The sequence below is a fragment of the Phacochoerus africanus genome, chromosome 9 (genome assembly GCF_016906955.1).
Source record: "Phacochoerus africanus isolate WHEZ1 chromosome 9, ROS_Pafr_v1, whole genome shotgun sequence".
Classification (NCBI taxonomy): Eukaryota; Metazoa; Chordata; class Mammalia; order Artiodactyla; family Suidae; genus Phacochoerus; species Phacochoerus africanus.
Window position 1 is genome coordinate 82,791,670 of NC_062552.1, and position 20,053 is coordinate 82,811,722.

Genomic DNA, 20,053 nt, shown 5'->3' on the forward strand with positions numbered 1-20,053 from the left:
CAGTGAACATTGGAGTACATGTGTCTTTGCGAGTCATGGTTTTCTCAGGATAGATGTCCAGGAGTGGGATTGCTGGATCAAATGGTAGTTCTATGTTTAGTTTTCTGAGGAATCTCCATCCTGTTTTCCACAGTGGTTTCACCAATTTACAATCCCACCAGTGGTGTACTAGGGTTCCTTTTTCTCCACGCCCTCTCTAGCACTTAATGTTTGTAGACTTTTTGATGATGGCCATTCTGGTTGGTGTAAGGTGGTACCTCGTAGTGGTTTTGATTTGCATTTCTCTAATAATGAGTGATGTTGAACATCTTCTCATGCGTTTTTTTGGCCATCTCATGCGTTTTTTTTGGTCTGTTTAGGTCTTCAGCCCACTTTTTGATGGGGTTGTTTGTTTTTTTTTTTTTTTTGGTGTTGAATGGTAGAAGGTGTTTATAAATTTTGGAGATTAATCCCTTGTCAGTCGATTCATTTGCAAAGATTTTCTCCCATTCTGTGGGCTGTCTTTTTGTTTTGTTTAGGGTTTCCTTTGCTGTGCAGAAACTTTGAAGTTTAATTAGGTCCCATTTGTTTATTTTTGTTTTTACTGTCATTACTCTAAGAGGTGGATCTGAGAAGATGTTGCTGTCATTTATGTGGGAGAGTGTTTGGCCTATGTTTTCCTCTAAGAGTTTTATAGTGTCTGGTCTTATATCCAGGTCTTTAATCCATTTGGAGTTTATTTTTGTGCATGGTGTTAGGGAGTGTTCTAATTTCATTCTTTTCCATGTGGCTGTCCAGATTTCCCAGCACCACTTATTGAAGGGACTGTCCTTTCTCCATTGTATATCCTTGCCTCCTTTGTCATAGATTAGTTGGCTGTAGGTGCAAGGTTTAATTCTGGGCTCTCTCTCCTGTTCCATTGATCTCTATTTCTGTCTTTGTGCCAGTACCATATGGTTTTGATTATTGTTGCTTTGTAGTATAGTCTGAAGTCTGGGAGCCTGATTCCTCCAGCTCCATTTTTCTTTTTCAGGATGCCTTTGGCTATTCTGGGTCTTTTGTGCTTCCAAACAAACGTTAAAATATTGTGTTTGAGTTCTGTGAAAAATGTCCTTGGTAATTTGATAGGGATTGCATTGAATCTGTAGATTGCCTTGGGTAGCAATAGTCATTTTGATTATATTGACTCTTCCACTCCAAGAGCATGGTATGTCTTTCCATCTATTTGTGTCATCTTTGATTTCTTTCATCAGTGTCTTATAGTTTTCAGAGTACAGGTCTTTTGTCTCTTTAGGTAGGTTTACTCCTAGGTACTTTATTCTTTTGGATGTGATGGTAAACAGGATTGCTTTCCTAATTTCTCTTTCTGATCTTTTGTTGTTAGTATATAGTAATGCTATCGATTTCTGTGTATTAATTTTGTATCCTGCGACTTTGCCAAAGTCATTGATGAGCTCTAACAGTATTCTGGTAGAGTCTTTAGGATTCTCTAGGTACAGTATGTCATCTGCCAACAGTGATAGTTTTACTTCTTCCTTTCCAATTTGGATTCCTTTTATTTCTTTTACTTCTCTGATTGCCGTGGCTAGTTATGTTGAATAGTAGCAGCAAGAGTGGACATCCTTGTCTTGTTCCTGATCTCAGCAGGAATTCTTTCAGCTTTTCACCATTGAGAATGATGTTTGCTGTGGGTTTGTCATATATGGCCTTTATCATGTTGAGGTGGATTCTCTCTATGCCCACTTTCTGAAGGGTTTTTATCAGAAATGGGTGTTGGATTCTGTCAAAGGCCTTTTCTGCATCTATTGAGAGGATCATATGGCTTTTATTCTTCAGTTTGTTAATGTGGTATATCACACTGATGGATTTGTGGATATTGAGGAACACTTGCATCCCTGGGATAAATCCCACTTGATCATGATGTACAGTCCTTTTAATGTATTGTTGGATGTGGTTTGCTAGTATTTTGTTGAGGATTTTTGCATCGATGTTCATCAGTGAAATTGGCCTATGGTCTTCTTTTTTTGTGGTATCTTTGTCTGGTTTTGGCATAGGGTGATGATGGCCTCATAGGATGAGTTTGGGAGTATCCCTTCCTCTGCAATTTTTTGAAATAGTTTCAGAAGGATAGATGTTAGCTCTTCTCTAAATGTTTGATAGAATTTGCCTGTGAAGCTGTCTGGTCCTGGACTTTTATTCGTTGGAAGTTTTTTAATCACAGTTACAATTTCAGTTCTTGTGATTGGTCAATTCATCTTTTCTATTTCATCTTGGTTTAGTCTTGGAAGATTGTACCTTTCTAAGAATTTGTCCATTTCTTCTAGGTTTTCCATTTTATTGGCATATAGTTGCATATAGTAGTCTCTTATGATCCTTTGTATTTCTGTGATGTCCGCTTATACCTCTCATTTTCATTTCTTACTTTATTGATTTGATTCCTCTCTCTTATTTTCTTGATAAGTCTGGCTAAGGGTTTATCAATTTTGTTGATCTTTTCAAAGAACCAGCTTTTCGTTTCATCGATCTTTTTTTTTTTTTTGGTTTCTGTTTCATTGATTTGTGCTCTGATCTTTATGCTTTCTTTCCTTCTACTAACTTTAGGTCTTATCTGTTCTTCTCTCTCTAGCTGCTTTAGAGGTAAAGTTAGGTTGTTTATCTGAGCTTTTTCTTGATTCCTGAGGTGGGCTTGTATTGTCATAAACTTTCCTCTTAGAACGGCTTTTGCTGCATCCCATAGGTTTTGGAGTGTCGTATCTTTGTTGTCATTTGTTTCTAGGTATTTTTTAATTTCTTTTTTGATTTCTTCAGTGATCCATTAGTTGTTTAGTAGCATGTTGTTTAGGTTCCGCATGTTTGTGTTTTTTGCAGTTTTCTTCTTGTTGTTGATTTCCAGTTGTATAGCGTTGTGTTGGAAAAGATGCTTGACAGGATTTCAATTTTCTTAAAGTTACCAAGGTTGGATTTGTAGCCCAGGATGTGATCAATCTTAGAGAATGTTCTATGTGCACTTGAGAAGAATGTGTATTCTGTTGCTTTTGGATGGAATGTCCTATAAATATCTATTAAGTCCATTTGGCCTAATGCTTCATTCAGGGCCTATATTTCCTTATTGATTTTCTGTCCGGATGATCTGTCCATTGCTGTAAGTGGGGTATTAAAGTCCCCCACTATTATTGTGTTATTGTTGATTTGTCGTTTTAAGGTTGTTAGCAGTTGCCTTATATATTGTGGTGAACCTATGTTGGGTGCATAGATATTTACACTTGTTATATCATCTTCTTGGATTGATCCTTTGATCATTATGTAATGTCCTTCTTTGTCCCTTAAAATATTTTTCATTTTAAAGTCTATTTTGTCTGGTATGAGTATTGCTATTGTATTTTTTTTTTGTCTTTTGTCTTTTGTTGTTGTTGTTGTTGTTGTTGCTATTTCTTGGGCCGCTCCCGCGGCATATGGAGGTTCCCAGGCTAGGGGTTGAATCGGAGCTGTAGCCACCGGCCTACACCAGAGCCACAGCAACACAGGACCCGAGCCATGTCTGCGACCTACACCACAGCTCACAGCAACGCCGGATCGTTAACCCACTGAGCAAGGGCAGGGACCGAACCCGAAACCTCATGGTTCCTAGTCGGATTCGTTAACTACTGCGCCACGACGGGAACTCCTACTCCAGCTTTCTTTTGATTCCCATTTTCATGGAATATTTTCTTCCATCCTCTCCCTTTCAATTTGTATGTGTCCCTAGAAGTGAAGTGGGTCTCTTGAAGACAGCATATATATGTGGGTCTTGTTTTTGTATCCATTCAGCCAGTCTATGTCTTTTGGTTGGGGCATTTAGTCCATTAACATTTAAGGTAATCACTGATATGTATGTTCTTATTGCCATTTTATTAATTGCTTTGGATTTGTTTTTGTTGCTCTTTTTTCTTCCTTTCTTCTCTTTTTCTCTCCTCTTCTAGTTTGATGTCTATCTTTAGCATTGTATTTGAGTTGATTTTTCTTTGTGTATCAATTGTAGATTTTTGGTTTGCAGTTTTTCTGAAGTTTTGATATGTGTCTATATGTATATGAGATTGTTTTAAGTTGTTGTTCTCTTAATTGCAAGTTCATCTCCAGTGTCCTGCATTTGTACCCACCACTTCTCATGGTTTCTGATTTTGGTGTCATAATTGTGCATGGATGATTTCGTATCTTGACTGTGTATATACCTTTATTGGTGAGCCTTGTCATTTGTGGTATTTTTGTTTCCTGTTGCTGTCTTTTCTTTTCTGCCTAGAGACGTTCCTTTAGTATTTGTTGTAAGGCTGGTTTAGTGTTTCTGAATTCTCTCAACTTTTGCTTATCTGTGAAGGTTTTGATTTCTCCTTCAAATCTGAATGAGAGCCTTGCTGGGTAAAGTAATCTTGGTTAGAGGTTTTTGTCTTTCATCACACTGAGTATATCATGCTACACTCTTCTGGCCTGCAGAGTTTCTGCTGAAAAATTTGCCAATAACCTTATCGGGGTTCCCTTGTATGTTATTTGTTTCTTTTCCCTAGCTGCTTTCAAGATTTTCTCTTTGTCTTTAATTTTGGTTAGTTTGATTAATATGTGTCTCGGTGTGTTCCTTCTTGGGTTTATTTTATATGGTACTGGTTGTGCTTCCTGGATTTGAGTGAGTGGTTCCTTTCCGATGTTAGGGAAGTTTTCGGCTATTATCTCTTGGAATATTTTTTCTGTCCCCTTCTCTCTCTCTCTTCTCCTTCTGGCACCCCTATAATATGGATGTTGGTGCATTTAATGTTGTCCCAGAGTTCTTTAAGACTCTCTTCATTTGTTTTCAGTATTTTTTCTTTTCTGTCCCACATCCATGATTTCCACTAATATGTTCTCCACCTCGCTTATTCTTTCTTCTGCCTCCTGTATTCTGCTGTTGTCTGCTTCTAATGAATTTTTTGTTTCAGTTATTGTATTTTGCATCTCTTCTTGTTTGTTTTATATCTTGTATCTCTTTGCTTAGTGTTTCCTGTAAATTATCCATCTTTGCCTCCAGTTTATTTCCAATGTCTTGCATCATCTTCAGCATCAACAGTCTTTTTTTCCTGGAAAAAGAATCTCCTCATTGCTTAGCTGATTTTCTGGGGTGTTTTCTTTCTCCTTCATCTGAGTTATAGTTCTCTGTCTTTTCATTTTTATAGGTTTTTGGTATGGTGACCTTTTTACAGATAATAGAGTCATAGCCTCTCTTACTTCTGATGTCTGCCCCCCTTGTGGCTGAAGTCGGTACAGGTGCTGGATGTAGGCTTCCTGATGGGAGGGGCTGATGCCTGCCCCTGGTAGGTGGAGCTGATTCTAATCCCTCTGGTGGGTGGAGCTTTTTCTCTGGGTGTGATTAGAGGTGGCTGTTTGCCCAGGGGGTCTTTAGGCAGCATGTTTACTGATGGGTGGGGCTTTGATCCCACCTGGATTGTTGTTTGCCCTGGGGCTTCTCAGTGCTGACTGATAGGTGGGGCCAGATTTTCCCAAAATGGCCCCCTCCAGAGAAATGCATGCTGCAGAATATTCCCGAGAGCTTTGCTTCCAATGTCCTTCCCCCACAACAAGCCACATTCACCCGTTTTCCCAGGATGTCCTCCAAGAACTGCAGTTGGGTTTGACCCAGATTCCCTTGGAGACTTTGCTTTGCCCTGGGACCCAGTGCAATGAAAGTCTGTGTGTGCATTTTAAGAATGGGGTCTCTGTCTCCCCCAATCCCATGGAGCTCTTGCACACAAGCCCCACTGGCCAGGTGCTCCTGGGGCTCTTTCTCCCAGTGCCAGACTCCCCACACATGAGAGTTTGATGTCGAGCTCAGAACTCTCACTCCTGTAGGTGAGTCTCTGTGAACCAGTTACTTCACAGTCTGTGAGTCTTCCTGCCTGGGAGGTATGGGGTTGCTTATATGGTGTAATTGCCTCTCCTACCTCTTGATGTGGCCTCCACTTTGTCTTCTGGAGTAAGATATCTTTTTGAAAGTTTCTGGTCCCTTTAGTTGAAGATTGCTCAGCATTTGGTTGTATATTTTGTTGATTTTAGGAGAGAAGTTGAGCTCCAGTCCTTTTATTCTGCCAAATTAATCCCATCTTCCCAAGAGGAATGTTTTTAATGCTGATGTTTAAGGTGATTTGTAGTGACCTGTCAGGATGATATTTTGCTGGAAACATTCAGATCATGGCTGTTGTTTTTGCCTGTTCTGCCTAATAAATACTTCTGGTCTAGCCAGACATTTGTGCAAATTCCAAACTTCACTGGAGAAAGACAAATTGAATTTCTTCTTGCCCTTGTCCTGACATAATCCACACGACTGCACCTGGTGGGCTTATTGACTCAGAATAATGCAAATCACATTGTGTATAAGTTCTTGGTGATATGCTTCTTAGTAGTAGGTGTGAAAATTTGGAGAGCCAGAGTTCCTGTTGTGGTGCAGCAGAAACTAATCCAACTAGGATGCATGAGGTTTTGGGTTCGATCCCTGGCCCCACTCAGTGGGTTAAAGATCTTGCATTGCCATGAGTTGTGGTGTAGGTCACAGGCATGGCTTAGATCTGGCGTGGCTGTGGCTGTGTGGCTATGGCTGTGGTGTAGGCTGGTAGCTACAGCTCCAAAGAGACCTCTAGCCTGGGAACCTTCGTATGCCATGGGTGCAGCCCTAAAAAGACCAAAAAAAAAAGAAAAAAAGAAAATTTGGAGAGCTATATTGTAGGAAATATGAAAACATTTTGTTTTGTGAATGTGTAAAACTATATTATTTTAATTAAATTTTGTATGTAAATGGAAAACCAAGAAGCTATTCTTCATTAAAATTCTGTTACAGAGTAACCAGTGCGGTGCAATGGGATCAGTAGCGTCTCTGCACTGGCATGACACAGGTTCGATCCCCAGTCCAGCACAGTGGGTTAACAGATCCAGCGCTGCTATTGCTGTGGCATAGGTTGCAGCTATCACTTGATGTGATCCATGGCCCAGGAACTCCATATGCTTCAGGGTGTCAAAAATAGAAAAAAGAAAAAAAAATCCCACAAAAACCCTTTTATAGTGCTTTGGCATACTGTGCAGAATCCCTGATTTATATGTGAAGATATGAGCCAAAACTGTAGAAAACGCAATACAATACACTCACACACATCACCTTGTTTTTTGTTTTGTTTTGTTTTGTCTTTTTAGGGTCCCATCCGCAGCATATGGGAGTTCCCAGGCTAGGGGCCGAATCAGAGCTGTAGCTGTCGGCCTATGCCACAGCCACAGCAACTTGGGATCCGAGCCACGTCTGTAACCTATACCACAGCTCAGGGCAATGCCAGATCCTTAACCCACTGAGCAAGCCCAGGGACTGAACCCTCGTCCTCATGGATACTAGTCCAGTTAGTTAAACCACTGAGCCATGACAGGAACTCCCAACACAGCACCTCATTTTAATTACAAAAATTCAATGGTTGATGAATAGGAAATATTACCACCATATTTGCTCAGTTCTAAGGTGTATGTTTGTCATGTTGTTAATATTTCTGATATTCAAGTGCATTTTACTTTTGAAGAATTTTAAGCTATGTACAATCGGTGGAATTTACAGTTAACAAGATTTCAAAATCATGTCAACATTGTAAGTCAATCCAAGAGGTTATACAGAACTTGACATTTTGAAGTTGTCTTAACCAAAAAAACGTAAGGGCTAAAGCTTTTTTTCTTTTTAAAATTAAAGTTTTTGTACTTGGAGAATTTCCCGTCGTGGCACAGTGGTTAATGAATCCGACTAGGAACCATGAGGTTGCGGATTCGATCCCTGGCCTTGCTCAGTGGGTTAAGGATCCAGCGTTGCCTTGAGCTGTGGTGTAGGTCGAAGACGCAGCTCAGATCCCGAGTTGCTGTGGCTGTGGTGTAGGCCAGCAGCTACAGCTCCGATTAGACCCCTAGCCTGGGAACCTCCATATGCCATGGGTATGGCCCTAGAAAAGACACACACAGACACACACACACACACACACACACACACACAAAGTTTTTGTACTTGGAAAGTATAAAATAGAAAACAACAGCTGTATTAAGGTATTAGGAAATGGCAGATATGTTTAGGTCTTAATCCCAACTTTAATTTTGGTTTTAGGTTTTTGTTTTTTTTTCTTTCAATCTTTTCTGATATCTTAGCTGAGAATGAGAGCTGGGTTTCAGCTCCAGCTTCCTTGCTAAATTAATCAGTGGCAGCTTCTGCTTTCTTTTTTTTTTTTTTAAGTGAGGCAAATAAGTGTTTATTAAGAGAAGGGAGAGAGAAGATTGGCGTGGAGAAAGTACAGGCAGGCTGAGGAGAGGGAGACAGAGACAGAGAGAAAGAAAGAGCAAGAGAGGAAGTGCTGCTTTGCATTTTTTATTACTCAATTGCTAAGCCTTATTACATTTTTTTCTTTTTTTTTTTCGGGGGGTTTTTTAGGGCCACACCTGTGGCATATGGAAGTTCCCAGGCTAGGTGTCGAATTGGAGCTATAACCACCAGCCTACCCCACAGCCACAGCAACATGGGATTCGAGCCACGTCTGTGACCTATACCTCAGCTCATGGCAATACCAGATCCTTAACCCACTGAGCGAGGCCATGGATGAACCCCCATCCTCCTAGATACTAGTTCGGTTTGTAACCTGCTGAATCACAATGGGAACTCCTACATTTCTTAGACCCTTAAGAAATCCATGCAAGACATTCAATTGATAGCATTCATCTATTTACAGTTGGATCCATTTGGTTGGTAGCTTTAATTTTTGGCAAAGGGGAGTTCCTGCTGTAGGTCAGCAGATTAAGAACTGAGCTACAGTTTGATCCCTGGCCTCACTCAGTGGGTTATGGATCTGGCATTGCCTTGAGTTGCAGCATAGGCCACAGATGTGGCTTGGATCTCAAGTTGTGTAGGCTAGCAGCTCCAGCTCCAATTTGACCTCTAGCCCAAGAACTTTCATATGAGGCAAGTAGGGCCCTAAAAAACAAAAAACAAATTTTTTTTTTTTGGCAAAGGGGCACTTGAATTTCCTCCATTTTATGACAAGTCTACTTTTAGTTTTGGGATAAAGATATTCAGTTTTCATATTGCTAATTTTAAAAAAGGAGACCCTGGAGTTCCCATTGTGGTTCAACAGTTAACAAACCCTGAGTAGCATCCATGAGGATGCCGGTTCGATCTCTGGCCTCACTCAGTGGGTTAAGGATCTGGCATTGCTTGAGCTGTGGTGTATGTTGCAGACGCACTCGGATCCCGAGTTGCTGTGGCTGTGGTGTAGGCCAGCGGCTATAGCTCTGATTCGACCTCTAGCCTGGGAAACTCCATATGCCGTGGGTGCAGCCTCAAAAAGACAAAAAAAAAAAAAAAGGACAAAAGAAGACACCAATAAGTTTAAAACTCTTGTAAACATGTATATTTTTACTTTGAGAAGCTATGACAATTTCAATTCAACTGACATTTATCTTTATTTTGACAGCTAATTCCCAAATAAAATTTTAAGAATAGTAGGAGATAGAAAAAATACTTTCATATTAGATGAGATTCTTTCCTTTGCTGAAAAACATCAGTGTTAATATTTCTCATTTTAAAATAAATCATTTTCTCTTGAACTAACATTGGATTTTACTTTAGAAGAAAGCTGAAGCTGATAAGTTTAAGTAACCTGCCCAGGGTCATACAAGTAATAAATTGAAGAATAGTGATTTGAACCCAGGGTGTATGATTCTAATATCAGTAGTCTTGTCATTACACTTTTTGTACTAACAGTGTTTGGCTCTGTTTAAACACTTATTAAGGTATAATTTTTTAATACAGTAGAGGTAGCATAAAAATGCCATTTTTATGTTCTGTGTACATTTTTACAATTATTTTGCTTGACATTGGGGACATGAAAGGAAATAGTTGTTGTTCTTTTTTTTTTTAAAGGTAGTATAATGACATGTTTCCTGAATAACTTAAGATTCTATGTTCCTAAAGGAAATCTGGCCTAAAAATGAATGTTTTACTGTGTTTTACACAAATGATCCGCAGATACCTAGGGCAGTGTCTTAGTGCTGAATTACACATAGCTGCCAGTGCTACCTCTTTGGTTGGTATTCTTGGGTCCTGTCATACCTAGGCTATAAGGACATTCAGATAGCCATCTTATATAGGAAGTTACAAATATAATGAAAAAAGCAATGGTGGAAGCTGGGGGCTCCAAGTACTCAGAGGCTTTTCAAATGCCTTCTTTAGTGTTTGGATCAGTAGCCAACAATGGTGTAGCTATCAAATTAGCTAACCATCAGGAGTTCCCATTGTAGCTCAGTGGTTAACGAATCTGACTAGGGACCATGAGGTTGCGGGTTCGATCCTTGGTCTTGCTCAGTGGGTTAAGGATCCAGCGTTGCCTTGAACTGTGGTGTAGGTCACAGACGTGGCTCAGATCCCGAGTTGCTGTGGCTCTGACATAGGCCAGCGGCTACGGCTCCGATTTGACCCCTACCCTGGGAACCTCCATATGCCGAGGGAGCGGCGCTAAAAAAGACAAAAAAAAACAAAAAAAATTAGCTGACCATCAACTTTGCTACTATAGTCTCTACTCTAGTGAAGACTCACAACTCTAGGTCCTTTCAGAATAACTGGGCAAAGGTAGTAGTTTGTAGTGCTCTCAGGATTCTTACTATGCTGGTATTGTATTATATTGTGTTCTTGTTTTACATTGCCTTTTATTATATAGTTAATTGGATAACAAGGCTTTGAGCTCCTTAGGGCAGGAACAGTGTCTTGTTTTCCACTGCATTCCTATTTCCTGGCACATAATGAACACTCAAATATATATTGAATAAAGGTATGATTTCTTCAGCCTCAGGAAAGCAAGAGGTTTTTCTGATATTTTGATTTGGAGAACTCTTTGTCGTCCTTATCCTACAATATTACAAATTCATCAGAAAATAATGTCTTTTATGCATTTGTTGTTTTTCAGTTGTTAGTCCTAACATACATTATTTATTCATCACTGATGCCATTTTATAAAAATCCATTTTCATCGACAGTTTTATGTAATTTTTAGATTTAAAAGTTTTAAGTCCTTACTATCCATGATAGTTGGTCCTCACCAAAGTAATTAATTCATTTAATTCTTTTTATAATTGTCTACAGATAAGGCAAAATTAGAATTTGTGTTCATTTTTATACTTTGGATTAATATTTACTGTTCCAGTATCTGGGGAGAAAAAGATTTTGCCAAGTATGGTGAATACGAAAATGTATGTACATAGTGAGAATCTGTATATTTTTCAGGCTTCAGCTATGGCTCTAAATTTAAGTAGTGAACTTCTTCGTCTCTTCCAGTAAAATGTTTAGAACATTCTCTAACAGAGCCATTCAGAGTGTCATATGCAGACAGTGCGGGGCCATAAGCTATTTATTGCCTGTCTGTGAGGAGATAAGTTCAGAAATTCAGAGTTTTTAAAAACTTGGAGAGCAGTTTGTTAGAGCAAATTTATATCTGTTGAACCTTATAATAAAAATTGGAATTTGTTTTTTGTACATTTATTTCATTTTCTAGTACCTTATTTTTTTTACAAAGTTTTTAGCCCACAATGAGTTGGAAATTTAAAGAAAAATAGTCCTTTATCAGAGATAGTTTGCAATGAGATTTTGTGGTGGTTCTGGATAATTTGCATAGCTTTTGTACAATATAGTTCTCAGTTTCTGCAAACTAAGAGGAAACACATATGTGATTTGCTCTAAAATCGAGTGTTTTCTTCATGATAGGATATAACAAAATATTTTAGATAGAAAATCCTTCTGTCAAAAATAATTTCCCACTGACTTTCATTTGTGTCAGTCTTTTCACTGAATCTCGCTGAATCTAACTTGTCCTTGTTCCCAGGCTAGGGGTTGAATTGGAGCCACAGCCACAGCAACACAGGATCTGAGCCACATCTGCAACCTACACCACAGCTCACAGCAACACCAGATATTTAACCCGCTGAGAGAGGCCAGGAATCAAATCCATATCCTAATGGATGCTTGTCGGGTTTGTTTTCACTGAGCCACAACGGAAACTCCCATCATCTTTTTTTTTTTTTAAATAAATAGATTGAATAAAATAAAATGCTGGCTATCATGAATTGTTAGCTGTAATTGAAAATTAATAATAGAATAGTGTAGCATGATAAATTGTGCTGCTTTTTTTTTTGTCTTTTTAGGGCTGTGGCATATGGAAGTTCACAGGCTAGGGGTTGAATCAGAGCTGCAGCTGCCACCTGCACCACAGCTCACAGCAACGCCCGATCCTTAACCCACTGAGCAAGGCCAGGGATCGAACTCTTGTCCTCATGGATACTAGTCAGGTTTGTTACTGCTGAGCCATGACAGGAGCTCCCAAATTGTACTTTCAAATTACCCAAAGTAGGCCCATTGTTCTAAAGAATTGGCATGCATTTTTTTAAAAAACAGACATAATATAGTCACAAGTGTTTTACTGAAACTAACTAGTAAAATAAGTATATGTGTAATATTTAGCCTAATGTGTAAAACACTGTGGAAATAATGCTATTAGAAACGCTCTTTTTGCAGTTCCCTTTGTGACTCAGCAGATCCGACTAGGATCCACGAGGATGTGGGTTCAATCCCTGGCCTCGATCATTGGGTTGAGGATCTGGTATTGCCATGAGCTGTGGTGTAGGTCAAAGATTTGGTTCAGATCCCGTGTGGCTGTGGCTGTGGCATAGTCTGTTTTGACCCCTAGCCTGGGAACCTCCATATGCTATGAGTGCAGCCCTAAAAAAGAAAAAAAAGGCCTTTTTGCCCTAGCCTGGCCTTACTACTTCAAAATACCATTGTTTTTTTTTTAATGTGAAATGTACATATTTCAAACATGTATGATAATTTTCACTTCAAACAATATTCAGCACTCTAGAATCAGAAAAGATGTTTATGCAGCTGCCTAAACTTTATGTGAAGTGGAATTTGACCCATAAGTGGTTCATTTTATACTAAGATCTGCAGATCTTTAGATTTCAGTGAACTTTATTTAGTTCATTCTATTTTTCCAGTATTTTATTATGAAAAACATTAAACATACACCAAAGTTGAAATAATTGTATTATGAATACCCATATCCATATCCTCCAGATGTTACAGTTAACATCTTGCTATATTTGTTTTATCACATATTCATCCCTTCCAGTGATCCATCTGTTTTTTAAGCATTTCAAAGTAAGTTGCAGACATCAATGTGCTTTACCTTTTGGTGTACATATAATTAATGTGTAACGTAAAATTTAAGTTTTTGAGATTCATCCGTGTTACTTTTGGATGCATCAGTAGTTCATTCTTGGTTATTGTTGAATAATAGCCTATTGTATGAATATACTACCAGTCATTTATCCTGTGATGGGTACCCAGGCTGTTTCCTGTTTGGGGTGTTATGATTAAAGCTGCTAAAGACATACTTGTTCAGGAGTTCCCATTAGTGGCACAGTGGAAACGAATCTGACTAGTATCCATGAGGACTCGGGTTCGATCCCTGGCCTTGCTCAGTGGGTTAAGGATCTGGCATTACCATGAACTGTGGTGTAGGTTGCAGATGCAGCTCAAATCCTCCGTAGCTGTGATGTAGGCCGGCAGCTATAGCTCTGATTGGACCCCTAGCCTGGGAACTAACATTTGCTGTGGGTGTGGCCCTAAAAAAAAAAAGAAAAAGAAAAAAAATACTTGTTCAAAATTTTTTGTGGACTTAGCTTTTATTCTTCTTGGTTAAATACCTAGAGGAGGAATAGCATAGGTGTATGTTTAAATTCGTGAAAAACTGCCAGATCTTCTTCCAAAGCGGTTGCACCAGCATTCCCAACATTTGCTGTACATTCTTGCCAACAGTTTTAACTGTAATTTTAATTTGCATTTCCCCAATGGCCACTGATGTTGAGCATTTTTTTCAAGTGCTTATTAGCCATTTGTAGCCATTCCCTAGTGGCTCAGCAGGTTGAGGATCCATCCAACGTTGTTACTGCTGTGGCTTGGATTCAATCCCTGGGCCTCTGCTTCATGCCATTGCAGCCAAAAGAAAAGAAAAAAAGAGTTTATTAGCCATTTGTATAGCTTCCTTCGTGACTTGCCTGTTTGAATGTTTTGCTTATTTTCTATTGAATTTTTGTCTTTTTATTATTGAGTTGTAGGGGATTTTTATGTATTTAGGATACAGAGCCCTTTGTCAAGCATGTTCTATGAATATTTTTTCCTAGTCTTTGACTTGCCTATGCATATTTTTTTGGTGTCAGTTTACCGTATTTTTTCAATATTTTATCATGAAAAATTTCAAACATATGGAAAATTTAAAGACTTAGAGTGAACATTTGTATTCTCACCACCCAGAATCTATCATTAACATTTTATTATACTTTTCCTGTCACATATCTATCCATTTAACATATGTAAATTGCAGATATCAATTCACTTTCCCCAAATATTTCAAAATGCATATTATTAATTAGAATTCAGTATCTGTTTGCAGCTTTTCTTCTTTTGGATTAAACTTTTTGTACAATGAAATACACAAATTTTAAGCAAAGATTGACTGAATTTTGAAAGAAACCTGTGAAACTCTAAGCTCCATCAAGATGTAGAGTATTACTATCACTCTGGGAAGTTCTTTCAAACTCCATCCCAGTTAATCTCCAATTCCATTCTCCCACAGGCAACTATTGATGTCCTGGGGTTTTGTTTGTTTGTTTGTTTGTGTTTTTGCACCACAGATTACTTTTGCCTGCTCTAAAACCTCCTATCAAGTGGCTTCATAGTGCACTTTTGTTTATAGCTTCTTTTACTTAGCATAATGTTTTTGAGATTCCTCTGTATTGTTGCAGGTATCACTGGTTCATTCTTTTTTTATAGCTGAATAGTATTGCTTTGTATGAATATATCAGAGTTTATTTGAACATTCTCCTGTAGATGTACACTTGGGTTTCCAGTTTGGGGCTGTTGTTAATAAACTCATATGCACAATCTTATGCAAGTCTTTCTGTGGGAATATATTTTCATTCTGGGCGTTAAATACCTAAGAGTGCAATTTGTTAGATTGTAGGGGAAAGTACCAGACCCTTTTCCAAAGTGGGTGAACAAGTTTTCACTACAGTAACTATATAAAAGTTCCTTTTGTTCCACAGTTTCACCACATTCTCAGCCATCATGGTGGCTGTATAATGGTACCTTGTCTTTTTTTCTTTTTTCTTTTGGCCGCACCTGTGGCCTATGGAAGTTCCTGGGCCAGGGAATGAATCCAAGGTGCAGCTGCAACCTACACCACATCTGTAGCAATGCTGGATCGAACTGTGGCCAGGGATCGAACCTGCACCTCTGCAGTGGCCCAAGCTGCTGTAGTCAGGTTCTTAACCCATTGCACCATGGTGGGAACTCCTCATTGTGGTCTTTAATATTGTACTCTAAATAGCTATTTCTTACATCCCACCTTCTCTGTCTTAACTGCTGTTCTATACAGCACTCTCTTCTTTACCACTTTTCCCCCCAACTTTTTCTACACCATTTTAACGTAGCCTTCGATTTTTTTAATGCCCCTGCACTTTTATCTACAGTTCAGTCTAGGAGAGAACTGTTTTAAAATCGCTGACCGTTGTGGTACCAAAGCATCAAGTTAGTAAATAAATTACTCCTATCAGAGATTAACAGAAATTTGTTACTTTCCCACTTGGTTAGTTTTTTTGTTTGTTTTTTTTTCCCCCCGAGGGAAGAAGTGACAGGATAACATTTGTACACAGGCTTGTATGTGCAAATTGTACAGTACACAGATTTATAAACAAGTCATTTGTTTCTGTCATTGACTATAGATTAGCCAAGTTCAGTTCTTTTTATAAAAGTCAAGATCCCATTGGAAAAAAACAATGGCACTAAAATACCAAATTCAGAACCTAGAATATTACTTTTTTTCTCTTTTTTAAGGGCTGCACCTGTGGCATATGGAAATTCCCAGGCTAGGGGTCCAGCAGCCAGCCTATGATGCCATAGCCACAGCAGTGTGGGATCTGAGCTGCACTGGTGACCTACACCACAGCTTGCAGTAACGCCAGATCCTTAACCCACTGACTGAGCAAGGCCGGGGATCAAATCTGCATCCTCATGGATTCTAGTTTGGTTCTTAACCTGCTAAGCCACAATGGGAACTCCTGTGAACCTAGAATATAATATTGAAAGCTGTGGCAATTCAGTAATTATTTTAAGTTCCTTTGAATAAATTAGTAGTTACCTGAGTTGTAAGTATGGAAAAATCACCAAGGGTACTCCCACATCTGACTTTTCATTCAGAGATTAAAAAATAGTTACAAAGGCTTCTCAAGTGACAATTCTCTCTCTCTCTCTTTTTTTTTTTTTTTTTTGATTTTTAGGGCTGCAACTGCTGCATATGGAAGTTCCCAGGCTAGGGGTTGAATCAGAGCTACAGCTGCTGGCTTACGCCACGGCCACAGCCACTCGGGATCCAAGCCACATCTGCAACCGATACCACAGCTTGTGGCAACTCCGGATCCCTGATCCACTGAGCAAGGCCAGATATGAAACTGATATCTTCATGGATACTAGTCAGATTTATTTCCGCTGCACCACAAGGGGAACTCCTTTCTTTCTCTTACAGTGGTTCTCAACCTTAGTTCCATGTGAGAACCACCTGGGGGAACTTTTGTTGTTGTTGTTGCTATTTCTTGGGCCTCTCCTGCGGCATATGGAGGTTCCCAGGGTAGGGGTTGAGTCGGAGCTGTAGCCACCGGCCTACGCCAGAGCCACAGCAACGCGGGATCCGAGCCGTGTCTGCAACCTACACCACAGCTCACGGCAACGCTGTGAGCGTTAACCCACTGAGCAAGGGCAGGGACCGAACCCGCAACCTCATGGTTCCTAGTCGGATTCGTTAACCACTGCGCCACAACGGGAACTCCTGGGGGAACTTTTAAAAGTCTTGTTGCCCAGGTCTACTCCAGAGCAGTTATATCAGAATACTTGGGATAGGACCCAGGCATCAGTAGTTTTAAAATCTTCCCAGGTGGTTCCAGTGTTCAGCCAAGATTACCAAACAGTGCTAGGTGGGAACCCATGAAATAAAATTTAGGTAAGTGTGTATGTGAGTTTTCTTTCTATGAAAACTTCTTCCGTGCTGCCTACTGACAAGGGTATTAGAGGTTTTTAAGTTGGGTTTCACCACTTACAAGCTCTTTGTCTTCAGGCAAGTTCTTAGCCTAATGTTTCTGTTTCTGTGATGATTATATGAGATCATAATGAAAAGTTTCTAGTGCAATGCAGAGCACCAAGTAGGTCTTTAAGAACTATTGGCTTCATTCTTTTTTAAAAGTGGTGTATATTTGCATAAATAGGGATTATAAACCATCCTTCCTTCTCTTAAATTCAGTGGTCTTGCTTGTCAGGTGTTACTAACAACAGAACAGAGCCGTTATTTTACATCATTAACATGGAAATTAGCACAGGGCTCCATTTACTGAACTCCTTTGTCTCAGTGCAGAGATTGGCCTCATACTCTATAGATAAAGTCATCAACTGAGAACTTAATACAGTTAACTGATAAAATACATCAAGAGTTAAGTTTGTTGAGTGTGTACTGAATAGAAATTATGCACTTCTTAATAATCAGGTATTTCGTAGATTTTTCTTTAAAACACAATGCTTAAACTCTACAATACAAAAAATTCTGAACTCTTCCTTTTAAAAGATATTTAGCTCTTTTAAAGAAACCTGGACTTTGGTGAAAGTTAATGTCTCTTGGATGTCCTTGTATATATACTACAGCATCTAGAACTATGTCTTGTGTAAAGTATGTAGGCAATTCATTAAATACTTGCTGAATGAATGTTCTTACCTGAAAGATAAAAAACTTCTATTGACTATTGACTATTTTCAGCATACTTTGAAATAAAGCAGCAGCAGAGCTTACTAATTGTTTTGATTTTCTAAATTGATGTGATACCAGACTTTGTTTAAAAAAGAAAAGTTTATTAAATGAACTGTTCCCTAATCTTCTTTCTCCTGTGAAATATGAGGGCAGAGGTTGAGATCATGACATGCAAATAACTTGAATGAAAGAAACAGGAGAGTGAGCACACAGTGGGCGGAGCTCCATGAATCTGGCCCACTCTCAGGCCTTTGGCAGCTCTGGGAAAGCAGCCTCCAGAGTTCTTGGGATCCTTGAGTTTAATAGTAATAAGCAAGAGGTGGAGTGCCTAATCCTTTTGAGTGAATGGTAAACACTGGGGAAGGCGTGTCTTCCAGCAGTCCACTCCCCTGGGGCTGTAGATCACGTGAGCTGAAAGTACTTCCCGATTCCCAGCCTTGGTCTCCCGTGGGCAGTAATCACTGTCTAAAAGGGCACAGCAAGGCTGAGATAGGTAGGGAAGGTGGACTGGGAGGAAGCTTAAATACAGGAAGAGCACGGGTTCCTAGCTACAGCAATGCCACACTTCACCGTGACTAAGGTAGAAGATCCAGAGGAGGGGGCAGCCTCTTCTGTTTCCCAAGAGGGGGAGCCCAGCTTAGCGGAAGTAAAAGCCCGGATTCAGCACTCAGATGAACCAGGTGAGCATTCAACTTGGGAGCTTTGGGAAGCTGTAGGGGGTTTCGTGAAAGAAATGGTAACTAAAATATTCAAAATGCTTCCTTAAGAGCAGAGAAAAAGATTTGTGGTTAAAGTGTCTTTTAATCAACTGTTTCACTCACTTGTATATCTGATAACTTTTTCACATTCTGGTTTGTTTTTCCCCACAATGAGTTCTGTGTTCATTACCTACAGGTGAAATTGAATCGGTGTCAGTGTTTGAAAAGAGTTTTCAAGCAAAAAGAAAGGCACAGTAAAAGTCAATTTATGCGGAATTTAGAATTTGCCTTTTGCTCAGACAGTTTAAATTATATCCGAACAAGTATATAAACGGGGAGCATGGCTCAATAGTTTAGTACAGTGGACTTTGCCCTTGTAACTTCTCAAGTTATTTGGTATTTTGCCTCGTTTTACCAGTTAAACAGTAATTCAATAGTGAGTGGTCTAAGAATACTTTAATGAAAGAACAAAAGTACAGTAGGTCATTATGGTGACAGTATAGCATCAGGTTTAAAAAACTTGATGAATGTGATGATCCCTGTTATTTTCTCTAAATGGTAATAGCCAGGGGAATTGTGGTTTTGAATTTTTAACATGCAATTAAAATCTATAGTGTTAAATATAGTTGTAATTTTAAGTTTATTGTATTTTAAGTCTGTAAATTTCATAAATTGTCTAAAACTTCTCTACTGAGTGAATAAAGTCTAAGGGAATAAACAACCTCTCAAAATTCCTTTTGATTGCATGATTCCAACTTTTCCCTATAGCAATTAATACATCACAATTCTTTGCTGTAAACTGCTGTTGTCTCTGCCAAAGCAGTCATGAATTCTTAAGAATCTCTAACTTAAAGATAAGGCTTATCCAAAAAAAATTCCATTTGTTTATTTTTTTCCTTTTAGTGAGAGAATTTACTAGGTAAAGATAAGAAAGAAGGTTTTATGGAAACTCTTTGTCCTCCAGGTTATTTTTCATTTTGCTAAATAAATAGGTGATAAGTTGAAAGTAAGGTTAACCTACTTTGAACTTGAACCTGATTCTCCGTAATTCTTGCTCAAAGTTAGGTTCTTTTTTGGGACTGTGTGTAGTTGAAACTGCACTCTCTTTGTGTTTGCCATCCTTAGATTTTAATTCCTTTAAGCTTCGTTTTTGATGTCTCACTAATTTCACAAAATGCAAACAAGTGCATTCTTTGCCACCTCTTTTTTTATTACTTTATTACTCTGTTCTATTGTATTGTCTTTACTGTTTGCATAATATTTGCTTTATTCTGATTAGAACAGGGTTGAAATGATTTAATCAATTAGTGACCACCTAGAAAACCCGTAAGAAATTTTTATAGCAACCAACTTTGTAATAAGTGACATTGCTAGGCTTAATTTATTTTCTTCCATAGTAATTGTTTTGGACAAGAAAAAAGTGACAGATAAAATCTAATTTGAATTTAATAAGGTTTTTTATTTTGGCATTCTCCATGA

At 38.8% G+C, this 20,053-nt stretch overlaps 1 protein-coding gene across 6 annotated transcripts in view; it reads left to right on the plus strand.

Moving 5' to 3' along the window:
- The window catches only part of SLC12A6 (solute carrier family 12 member 6), a 103,514-nt gene that overhangs the window by 8,765 nt on the left and 74,696 nt on the right, over positions 1 to 20,053 (plus strand). Inside the window, exon 1 of one of the 6 annotated variants that reach the window (XM_047797727.1) lies at positions 17,976 to 18,556. The exons of 4 other annotated variants lie outside the window; for them this stretch is intronic. In XM_047797727.1, coding sequence (XP_047653683.1) covers positions 18,433 to 18,556 — 124 coding nt within the window. In that variant the 5' untranslated portion in view covers positions 17,976 to 18,432. Of the gene's footprint in view, positions 1 to 17,975; positions 18,557 to 20,053 lie in introns of those variants that run through there. One more of the 6 variants, XM_047797729.1, reaches the window with a different exon arrangement.